Here is an 11,074-nt window from a genome sequence, read left to right on the forward strand (position 1 = left end):
CTGATAAATTCAAAATTCACAAAATAACACTTTCAAAATTATCATCATATAGTTGGTACCCCTACTGTCATAGAGTGGCAAAAGAAGTGAAACACTTTCATCCTAAAATTTAACTAAAAATTAAGAACTTGGGGAAAATCTTCTAGTTTCTATAATCGATTAATTAAAATCTAAGCCACATTGGAATCAGCAAAATATATAGAGATTTAAGACATCTAAATAGAAAAATAGTCATTGTGTTTTATATGGAAAATTTACGTGTCTCACTTTTTAAGCCTTTCAGGAGAATGAACAAGTTTTCAAATTTTTTAATTCAAAATTGCTTAAAACTTTGAGCTCATATGCAAAAATACTAAAGTTTTTTATTTTAATATCTATTAATATTCTAAAAATTTTCGCCCAGAAGTGTTACAGTGGGGAAAAGTAAAAAACGGTTAAATACTGTCTATTTTTAACGTCACAGGGGAAATAATCATTGAAAACAAGAAAAGTTCATGAAAATTCCTTTCGAACCGTGCTTAAAAATCTAATAAACACATTAAAATTTAAATTAACCCATACAAAATTGTTCTAAGACATCTTTGGGACCTAAAAAAACGTTACTAAAATGGTCAAAATACTATTATTTTATCTATGGTCAAAACCAACAGCTGATAACGTTTGACAGTAGTTTTTATTCTTGTTAAATACAAAAGAAATAAGTCAACTAAGATAATTGCGTTGTCATGTTATTTGTGAACTTTAGCAAAAGGAATTGAATAACGAGATATTCAGATATTTAGCACATTAGAATTCCCCAAAAATAAAACGTATTACATTACAAATAAATGATTGTGACCATAATAAACTAAAAGTGAAATGGCTGATAGTAAGGAAAATGATACCGAAAAAACGAATGAAGATAAAGAATTAGATGAATTATTAGATAGTGAGTTTTTTTTTTACAATATTTTAAACCCATATCGTTATGTAAGGTAATTTTTACAAAATCAAAATTATGGTAAGATTACGACATCCAAGGTGATAAATTTCCAAGATAGATACATGCATGTCTTTATGTTATTTAAAATTTGATCAACAAATATTGCTTAATTTAAGCGACATTTGATGACAAAATTTCCACAATTTAACCTGAAGAACCAGGAGGTGCCGTAACATTGAGAGAAATCAATTTGAGAAATTACGGGGTCGTGTATCTTCCGAAGAGCTATATTCTAATTCTAATCTTTGTTGGATATTTTGAAAATAAAGTTATATCAACTCACCTTGGAAATCTTAATCTTGCTTAAGGCATAAACTTCTAAGTAATTATTTATAATAATTATTTGAATTACCGAAAAATTGATAAGTTTTCATTTTAATTAGGTGCTTTGGAGGATTTAACACGAAATCCAACAGTGCCTGCCAAAGAAAGTACAACGAAAAAAGATGAGTCGAAAGAGGACGAAGAAGAGATTGAAGAAATTGGGCAAGCGAATATGGAAGAATTTAATGCACAGTGGAATGATGAAATTAAGAAGTTAGCAGCTAATTATGAATCAACAATGGAAGCGTTGTTGGGTCAATTTGCTCAAGGTGGACCTGCACCATCGAATCAGGATGTAAATAGTAGTATAAAAGAATTAGCAGGTAAAATTTTGTTTCTAAAATTTTATATTAAGGCTATTCGTGACACATTTGAGTGCTCATTGTAGGCTTAGCGATTATTATCTTGAACTTAGAGAGCTGGCCTGGGTTGGGTTCTTCCCGATGATTAAACAAATTTATTATTTTACTAAGTATTGGCAGAGAGCATAGTAAGTGGAGGGAACAGCTAAATCAACCGCAGCGCTGTTATCTTATAAAATTTGCAATAAATTCTGCGTTTTAGTTAAAATATGACTAATTTTCAGATGTTTACATGTATATGGTATAGTAAATTCTAAATTAACTGTTGCATCAGGTAGCAAATAAAATTCTAAGACGGAAAGTTACGCTGGCGTGTACGAATTTACACGTGTGCAAGTGTGTGAATGTTTAGGAACTCTGGGACACCCTGTATACAATCCATAGACTTTATGTCTCTCCTTAAAATTATATTAATAAAGTAGTGTGTCTTTATTATGGTAACTCAGTGAAATAAAACTCATGCACGTAGCGAATAGCTTCTCTTAAAATTAGAAAAGAATTTTATTAAATTTTCGAAATAAATTTTTTAGAGGCTGCTAGTCAAGCATTTTTAAGTGAGGGAAAAGCGAATGATGAAGTGACTGCCACAATTGCAGAAACGTTAAAAAATTTATCACAAGGTGCTGAAATGGCTATGAATAATGAACTGAGCGAAGAACATATTGCAAGCATGTTTTCAAATATGGGTTTATCCGAAAATGGTGAGGGAGATGGTGGTTTTATGTTACAAGGAATGATGCAGGCTTTATTATCCAAAGAAGTATTATATCCTGGTTTAAAAGTAAGTTTGTTAAAGACAATACAATTATCAATTTTTTCAGACCACCCGCACTAAAATCATAAATTTTTTGTTTTGTTACTACAGGAAATAGCCGATAAATATCCAGCATGGTTAGAAGAAAATCGTGCAAAACTAGATGAAACACAATTAGATCGATACACCAAACAATGTGCATTAATGAAAACCGTATGTACGGAATTAGAACAAGAAACGGAAGCAGATAGTACAGAAGTTAAAAAAGAACGCACTAATAAAGTTTTAAGTCTAATGCAACAAGTAAGTCAACTTTTAAAAATTATTTGATTTTTTTTTTAAATTCAAAAACTTTTTCTTTTTTTTTTACTTAGATGGAACATTTAGGGGAAGCACCAGCCGATTTAGTAGGTAGTAAACCAGCAGGAAATGTCTTAGATCCTCAAGGAGCTTGTTGCTTACAATAGTTAATACATTAATTTTAGAGATTATCGTTTTTTTTATTATTAAGTTTAGAAATGGGGGAAATATTTTCATTGTTTTTATAATTATGTAGAACATCAACAAATTTTAAACTTTTAAAGAAAAACCTTCACAAAACAAATGGACAAGAAACGAAGTAAAATCGGTTAACTTTTTGTATATTTAATATTTTTATTATTTAGAAATACAAGTTCCTTCGTTATTACCCGGGGTGCGTGGTACCCGAGTTTGTATGAGAAGAGCGTCAGGAAGATTGTTGACGACTTAATTTTTTTTAGAAAGGGGCGCCAAAAAAGTAAAGGGTGCCAGATTGGGCGCTTCGACTGATTATCGCATCTTGGCGTCAGATATCGTTAAGACAGCCTTAGGCAGAATCGTACAACTGTTAGAAAATGATAGAAATATTCTCAAAATACCCGTATGTATTTACATTTTCACCACTAGATGTCAGAAATGACCAGTCATTGTCATAAATAATTTAATTTGAACTATTCGAAATGAATGAAAAATTTTCGACATCTAGTAGCGAAAATGTTAAGAAATGCATTTTGAGTTTTTCAATTTTCATCCGATGATTTTATTGAAGTCTACAATTTGACGTGTTTTGTGGGGATCGTTTTTACTGAAAATTTAAAGTATTTTTATTTTTGATTCTATTAAAGTAATATATTATTTGTATAAATATCATAGCGATAAAAAAATTATAATTTGGTTGTAATCAATAAAATTTTGTCCTTCATGTTTTATAAATTATTCTAAACATCAAGTGTCTTTCTTTTCTTCTTAAAAAGGTCTAGAGTAAAAGGTACAATAAAATGAAATATCTGTAAGGTGAAAACTGAACGAACGAACCCTGTAAAATAGGGAAATAAAATAATAATGAATGAGTAAAATAACAATTCGAAAATATATTATGTATAAATATTTGGCTCATAAATTACACATATGATATAAACTGATAAACTTTTATGGTGATATTAATCGACCAAGTTTCTCAATTGCTCTACCTCATTGTTTCACATCGTCAGGATTAGATAATGCTGCAACACCCGGTAATACTTTTCCTATAAAAGAAAAAAATAATAAATATAATTTTCACTATTTGAAAACAACTTTTCAATAATTTTTACCTTCTAATAATTCTAAACTTGCACCACCACCTGTCGATACATGTGATACTTTTTCTTCTGTTTTGTATTTAACACAGCATGTAGCTGTATCCCCACCACCGATTATACTGACAGCGCCTGCAGCTGTGGCAGCTACAACTGCGTTCATTATGGTTTCAGTTCCATGTGAAAATGCCTCAAATTCAAAAACACCAGGAGGTCCATTCCATACAATTGTTTTAGCTCTCATTATAGGGTCTACGAAAGCAGTTTGTGTTTTTGGTCCGACATCAAGTCCCATCCACCCATCTGGAATTCCTTCAGCAACGGTTGCAGAACCAGTCTAAAATTAAATCAAAATTAATTTTGGATATATACTGGGATTAATCGCCTGAAACTCAATAGAGCACAGTTAATAAAGGTTGTGGAAACTCTTAAGACACTGTCGACTGAACTACCACCTTCATAAAATGGAGATCTCTGATGATTCCACTTGTAGAGGGCCTGTATGGAGGACGATGAAACCTTTGTTCATGTTATTTGCTCTTGCAAGCGTCTGATTTGGAATGTTTGGACCCATCATCATGGGAAAAATCCCGTCGGCAAAGCTGCGGGCTTCTTCATGGTGTCTGGCATTGACAGAATCTCTTACCCGGAGAAGTCTCGCCTTCGGGTGACAAGTTATTCTCAAGGAGGGTGCATTATGTTTAATTTTGGATATTTAATACTCACAGCGGCATTTTCGGCAAACTTATCAGCAGTAACAAAATCAACAGGCAAGTGAATTTGTACATTTTTACTTTTAGCCTTATCCATTAAGTTTTGTACAATTGCAGCACCTTTCTCATCGAATAACGATCCACCAATTTTCATATTATTGATAACTTTAAGGAATGTAAACGCCATACCGCCACCGATAATCATTTCATCAACTTTTTCTAATAAATTATCAATCAATTGTATTTTATCTTCAACTTTTGCACCTCCCAAAATTGCAAGGAATGGTCTTGCTGGATTATCTAAAGCTTTTGCAAAATATAATAATTCTTTTTTCAATAATAATCCAGCAGCACGAATTTCATAGCCTTCGCCCATCATTGAACTATGTGCTCTATGTGCGGTTCCAAAAGCATCGTTTACATATATGTCGGCTAATTTTCTCAACGATTCTCTAAATCTTTTCACATTGTCTGGGTCTGCTTTAACCTGGAAAAATAATTATTTACGATACAATTATGGATAAGAGTATTATTAAGAACGCATGCGAAATAATTTTTCAAAGTTTTTTTTCCCCAAGATGCACAGTTTTTAAGAAAAATTTAAAAAACATGGAAAATTGTTTTTTATTTTGTGATTTTTAGTGAATCTGAAGTACACTAACTAATTTGTCACTAAAAAAAGAATAATCGAAATCGGTTGGCTTGATATTGAGTTATTCGCGTCCTCTTTTCGTGCATACTTATTGCAAATTTAAGACTTTTATGGTTTTTTCATGGTTGCCGTTGTCAGAACTGGAACAAAATGAAATGGGACCACGCGGGAAGCAACAGCTTTCAAACAGATAGAGAATCAAAAGATCATAAAGATCAAAATCGGTTCACCCAGGCAAAAGTTATGAGGTAACAAACATTTAAAAAAAAAAAATTCAATCTTACTTTTTTACCTTCGGCGTCTATTCCTTTACCTTCTTCTTCTAAATGGAATCGTAAATTTTCTAATAAAATAACTGAACCGTTTGGAGGATTTTCGCAAGCTGCTTCTACTGTTGGTCCAACACAATCGTCTAGGAACGTAATTTCTCTAATGAACATAAAAATCTACCATTAGTAAATAAAAATTTTTTTAAATGAGGATTTTACCTACTTGCCCAATTGTTCTTTTAGAACATCCACACAAGGTTTCATCGAAAATTTACAATTTCTAATTCCATCTGGACGTCCCAAATGTGAAGCTAAAACGACTGATTTTGCACCTTGATCTAAAATAAATCGAACTGTGGGTAAAGCACTAACAATACGTTGGGTATTTGTGATGACACCATCCTTTAAAGGCACATTGAAATCCACTCTAAAAAGGATCAAAAACTTATTTAAATTTTTAACAAATATTTATATATTTTTCACTTACCGAATAAAAACTCTTTTTCCGCCAAAGCAAACTTTTTCTATACTTAATTTATTTAAGGCCATTTTGCCAAGTGGTTCTTGTGCTTTTTTGGAACTGAATAGAACAAAATATAACTTTAAAAAATAGGAAAGCACGAATATATTGGTCAACTTCGACTTCTAAAAGTCAAATCAAAGTCAAAAGTTGTATTCGATTGAAATTAGTGGAAAAGAATTACATCTACTGATAAATTTGACCGAATAATAATCACCAAAAAGTTTACAAGCCAAAAAAAATATTGTGGGAAAAATTAAGAAATGAAATTCAATGATTTTTAGAAAATATTTTATTATTTTTAAAATTTAAAGCCCACTTTGTTTAGAGGATTGTATTTTTTGGTAGTTACATAAAAATAGTGATGTAACAAGTCAACGGTTTTAGATAATAACAATGAATGAAGTTTTACATCTCGGAAATCGAAATCTTGGGTATATCAAATTTTGGGGAGAGTAGCTAATTTGGTCAGTAAAATAGATAACATTTTTTGGTAAAAATAAGATCGATTAAAAGCTCCCTTAAGGCAATTCGCAAATCTTAATATTAATAGGTTTGTATAAATTGGCTTTTGACCTGATAGTCGGAGCATCACTATATTCAAATCAAGTATAACCCAAAGTCTGTGACATTTTCAACAAATTCTGGCTTAATTTCAATATTTAATAAAAATATCCATAAAAGAATTGAATTAATATTGGGTTTAAGTCATTACTTACAAATTTTTTATAAGAAACGTAAAGCTTTGTCGAACAAATAAAAAATTGAATATCATTTTGCTATCTTTGTTTAATTCGTTCGAAAAATCAATTTTTTATCTTTGTTTTTTAAGCACACAATTTGCAAATTCGGTTGTTCTTGTTTCTTTAGCACTATTGAGATAGTTGAGAGCAGTTGTTAGTTTGTGACATTTAAACACGTGCAAAATGAATAAAAGAAAAACTAATCAATTAAATGATCCTGAAATAATATTAGCAGCCCAAGAAATAAAATTTGCTAAAATATTGGCTGGCAACGATAAAAAACTACGTGATAAAACATTAAGAAGGTTACAAAAATGGCTCAATTATCGTTCACAAAGCTCCATGGGTATAATTACATTTTCGCTATTTTTCATGAATTAATTTTCTTATGTTAATTTATCTATTTAGAATTTTCTGAGGGAGATTTCATGCGACTATGGAAAGGATTATTCTATTGTATGTGGATGTCCGATAAATTATTACCACAGGTTAGAAAATTCAATAGGCTTGGGTTAATATTTTTGGGGTTAAAATATTGTTTTTTTTTTGTATTTCAGGAAGAATGTGCTGAAATGATTTCAAAGTTGGTGCATAGTTTTGTAAAACCTGAATTAGGAGTATTATTTTTGAATTGTTTTCTTAAAACCATGATTAATGAATGGTTTGGTATTGATCAATTACGATTAAATAAATTTCTTATGGTAAGAGGACTCTTTAGTAAATTTTTCATAAACACAGATAAATTATCAAATATTTTAGTTGGTGCGACGAGTTTTACGACAAACATTAATTTTTATGAAGAAATATAAATGGGATATCAATATGATTAAAAAGTTAGGTACAAGTTTAACAGAAACCGTTTTAAGTCATAAAATTGTTGTGCCCTTGGGTTTATCATTACATTTTATTGAAATATACTTAGAAGAATTGGCTAAGGTGAGTAAAAATGCTTACAATTACTAATTTTGATCGAAATATTCAACATTTTACCCAAGGTTAGGTTATAGTGGCTGTCCTGGGGTGGGATACACTTAGACCACAGCGTCCGTTGTGATACCGTAAATAGGTTGGCTCATCCCTGGCCACTACTCCATGAACCATTTGGAAATGTTTAAGAACAGCAGGAGGACTTTGACGTCGACTGACTTTAGGTTGGAGAGGTCGTCAAAGAGAGACTGGTTCAAGTAAGTCCATCTCCTCATGACAAGAGCTGAGCAGAGATAGAGAACATGAGACATTGTCTCCTCCTCGTCACCACTGTGACAACTCCTGTGATAGCCGCAACAAATTTGTGAACAGAGACTCTTGGAAGTGATATGAGAACTTCGGAACGCCTGCGATTGTACTCAGACCATATCTGTCTTGTAGTACCACAAGTACGTTCTTTCCTCCATCTAAGATTGGCATTTTTCAGAATATCCTCTTTCAGGAGTAACTTGCGATTCGCAAATGAAACTCCCGGGTATTTATTGATGCTTGTGTCCGGCAACATCGTGCCATTTCTGGCAAGCTCGCCGGCTTCACAATTTCCTGGAATGTCCCTGTGTCCCGGCCTACATTCATTCGTTCCGCCAGCTCGTTTAAGGACGTACGGCAGTCCTGTGCTACCTTTGACGTTAGATAGACCGAGCTGAGGGATTTTAGAGCGGCCCAAAACATTTTACCCAAACTTGTGATAATTTTGATAAGTAATTTCATCGCTGTGGTAATAAAACAGATTGATAACGCATTCCACCCCTCCCATTGATTTTTAATCTAAAAATTAATTACTAATATTTAATCTAAAAATTTCTTTAAATTGATTTTCAGGTTTCAAACAGAGGATTGAGTAAAGAAATAGTAACCGAATTTCTACGACCTTTTGCTAAACAAATGGTACTTTTAAAAGATGGACGTGTAACAAATCACATCGCTAACCATATTTTTCGATATTTATTAAAACAATCTGATGAAGGTATCGAATATCAGGAAAAATTTAAAGCATGGCATGCTGTAAGTTAGCACAAAAACCCTCGGCGGCAATCTTGAGTATTAATTTTTCATTTTTCCCATTTATAGAGAGGTTTTCCTGGTGGTACAATAGATGCGTTGCAAAAAGTTGAAGATCCAACAGAGGATGGTGATATTGACGAAAATCAATGGGAAGTGGATGATTTAAATGAAGATGATTTACCAAAAGATCCAAGAGCTGGAAAAGTGGATGTAGTTTTACCCCAATTACAATTTGATCCTAAGGAAATTGTAAAAATTCTTACATCTTATAAATTTGACAAGAATTCAGTGACTAAATCTAGGAAAGTGGTTCATAGAGTTGTTGATGAGTAAGTATGCATTTTTTATAAAAAAACTTTCAACAAAAAGAAAACAGACTTCAAGAGAAAAACTTTTCTAGAGCAAATTAATATGCACTAAAAAGTAAAAAAATAACGATAATAAAATTTAGTTAAAATTTTTGTTATTTTTGGAGTCGGTGTCTCCAAGTGAATCTTATTTTATTCGAGGTGGTTAATTTTGGTTTCATCAACGCATTATTTTTCTTTTTATTAGATATAAGAAGTTTATTGAAGGTGAATTTCCCTTGGGAATCAAATCTGTTTACGTTCCAACCGAAGAGGACTTAAAAGAAACAAATGTACGTTTAGCAGCCGAAGACTTATTAGAATTTGAAAATGAATTAATTGATCCGAAATTAACAAAAAGTGAAAAGAAAAAATTAAAACAACATAAAAAGATCTTAGAAAAAATCGAAAATGAAGAACTTATGGAATGTAAAGATTTAACAATCAGAAATGAAAATAAAAAACAGTTGAGAAAACGAAAATCAGAAAAAGGGGAGGAAAATAAATCGATTGGTAATAAGAAACTAAAAAAGACAGATAGTAATGATTTGGCCAAGTTTATTGAGCAAAGCGAAGGTAGTGGAGATTTTGAATTAAATGTTAAGAAAAAGAAAAAAGAAATTCAAACAGTGAAGAAACTTAAAAAAAAGAAATCCGAAAATACAAAAGAGACCGAAATAGTTGGTACAATCAAAAAGAAGAAAATCGAAAATTCAAAAGAGACCGAAACAATTATTCCAAGCGTGAAAAAAATTGATGGTGACGATGAACATGTAATGAGAAAATGTATAGGACGTGACACTATGGGTGGTGTTTGGATAGTTGATGAAAAAATTAAAAAGGAAAGTGGAGTCAAAGTCGTGAAGAAAGATATTGGACGTGATGACATGGGCGGTCTGTGGGAAGTTTTAGAATATGAACCCATAACATATCCACAAGTAAATACAACACCTGAATCACTCAAAAAAACCGATTCACCAAAAAAAGTTGAAAATAAAACACATAATTTACTCAAAAAAGTCGAAAATAAAACACTATTTAAATCAAAACTGAAAAAACTTAATAAAACTACGGAAAAAGAAAAATCCGAATGGGATGATCCTCCAAAAGATGGAGAAACGGAAATATTTGTACCTTCAAAAAAATTCCAAAAAAAATTATCACTTCAAGCGAAAAAACAAAAGAAATCTGTAAGCGATTTATTAAATGATGTAAATAACAAAATTTTAAAGAATAAAAAAGCTGGTGACGCCCCAGTTATAGTCACAAATCCATTTTCACCAAAAAGTAAAATTCAACGGAGTAGTGGAAATATTGTGAACACATCGAAACCAAAAGCGAAATTATTAAAAGCGAAATCAACAACAGCCACTCAATCAAAAAAATCATCGACGAAAAATGGTAGCACAAAAAAAGTAAAAATTATGTTAAGTTTAAATAAGTCACAAAATACTAGCGAATATCAGAAGCAAGTGTTAAGCTCACCTGTTATACCATACGATCCAAAAAAGAAACCGGTTAAACCATTGCTGAAAAAAAATACAATATCTAGTCCCATAAATCCATTTTATAATTTAAAGGACTCTTTAATACGATATTGAAATTAATTGAGTGAGATATCTGTTTTTTTTTAGTGAGATATTAATTATTATCAATTGTCCAACACCTCAACAAATTAATATGTGATCATCTGTAGAAACAAAAACCTTATCTTCCGAGGGACAATCAATGTACAGTGTGTCCCCGGATAGAGGTAACTATATTTGTAAATTTTCTCATTTTGCATAAAAAAAAAGTCATTCTTTATAAGAAGTTTTG

General features: G+C 31.4%; 3 protein-coding genes across 3 annotated transcripts; 2 read left to right on the top strand and 1 right to left on the bottom strand.

Moving 5' to 3' along the window:
* The first annotated feature begins 718 nt into the window (after nt 1-718).
* LOC123299920 (peroxisomal biogenesis factor 19) lies at nt 719-2,911 on the top strand. Its single transcript, XM_044882342.1, has 5 exons — nt 719-928; nt 1,366-1,629; nt 2,199-2,449; nt 2,534-2,725; nt 2,797-2,911. The coding sequence occupies exons 1-5, from the start codon at nt 859-861 to the stop codon at nt 2,887-2,889; spliced, it is 870 nt and encodes a 289-aa protein (XP_044738277.1). The 5' UTR covers nt 719-858; the 3' UTR covers nt 2,890-2,911.
* Nucleotides 2,912-3,793: 882 nt separating this feature from the next.
* Nucleotides 3,794-6,322, bottom strand: LOC123301814 (phosphoglycerate kinase). The gene is made up of 6 exons (XM_044884719.1): nt 6,142-6,322; nt 5,878-6,081; nt 5,670-5,814; nt 4,747-5,220; nt 4,036-4,357; nt 3,794-3,969 (listed from the first exon to the last, which is right to left on the bottom strand). Exons 1-6 carry the CDS (start codon nt 6,201-6,203, stop codon nt 3,914-3,916), a joined length of 1,263 nt encoding a protein of 420 aa, XP_044740654.1. The 5' UTR covers nt 6,204-6,322; the 3' UTR covers nt 3,794-3,913.
* Nucleotides 6,323-6,916: 594 nt separating this feature from the next.
* LOC123299676 (ribosomal RNA processing protein 1 homolog) lies at nt 6,917-11,074 on the top strand. Its single transcript, XM_044881972.1, has 7 exons — nt 6,917-7,263; nt 7,326-7,405; nt 7,475-7,618; nt 7,677-7,853; nt 8,727-8,909; nt 8,976-9,238; nt 9,465-11,074. The coding sequence occupies exons 1-7, from the start codon at nt 7,101-7,103 to the stop codon at nt 10,855-10,857; spliced, it is 2,403 nt and encodes an 800-aa protein (XP_044737907.1). The 5' UTR covers nt 6,917-7,100; the 3' UTR covers nt 10,858-11,074.

The sequence above is a fragment of the Chrysoperla carnea genome, chromosome 5, assembly GCF_905475395.1.
Source record: "Chrysoperla carnea chromosome 5, inChrCarn1.1, whole genome shotgun sequence".
Taxonomy (NCBI): domain Eukaryota; kingdom Metazoa; phylum Arthropoda; class Insecta; order Neuroptera; family Chrysopidae; genus Chrysoperla; species Chrysoperla carnea.

Excerpts from the sequence above, each read along its gene's own strand:
- LOC123299676 (XM_044881972.1), top strand. The coding sequence starts at position 7,101 with ATGAATAAAAGAAAAACTAATCAATTAAATGATCCTGAAATAATATTA. Across the intron at positions 7,619-7,676 it reads GATTAAATAAATTTCTTATG|TTGGTGCGACGAGTTTTACG; the intron begins GTAAGAGGACTC and ends CAAATATTTTAG. Across the intron at positions 7,854-8,726 it reads ACTTAGAAGAATTGGCTAAG|GTTTCAAACAGAGGATTGAG; the intron begins GTGAGTAAAAAT and ends ATTGATTTTCAG.
- LOC123299920 (XM_044882342.1), top strand. The coding sequence starts at position 859 with ATGGCTGATAGTAAGGAAAATGATACCGAAAAAACGAATGAAGATAAA. Across the intron at positions 1,630-2,198 it reads TAGTATAAAAGAATTAGCAG|AGGCTGCTAGTCAAGCATTT; the intron begins GTAAAATTTTGT and ends TAAATTTTTTAG. Across the intron at positions 2,726-2,796 it reads TTTTAAGTCTAATGCAACAA|ATGGAACATTTAGGGGAAGC; the intron begins GTAAGTCAACTT and ends TTTTTTACTTAG.
- LOC123301814 (XM_044884719.1), bottom strand. The coding sequence starts at position 6,203 with ATGGCCTTAAATAAATTAAGTATAGAAAAAGTTTGCTTTGGCGGAAAA. Across the intron at positions 5,221-5,669 it reads TAGACGCCGAAGGTAAAAAA|GTTAAAGCAGACCCAGACAA; the intron begins GTAAGATTGAAT and ends TTATTTTTCCAG. Across the intron at positions 4,358-4,746 it reads AGTTTGCCGAAAATGCCGCT|ACTGGTTCTGCAACCGTTGC; the intron begins GTGAGTATTAAA and ends ATTTAATTTTAG.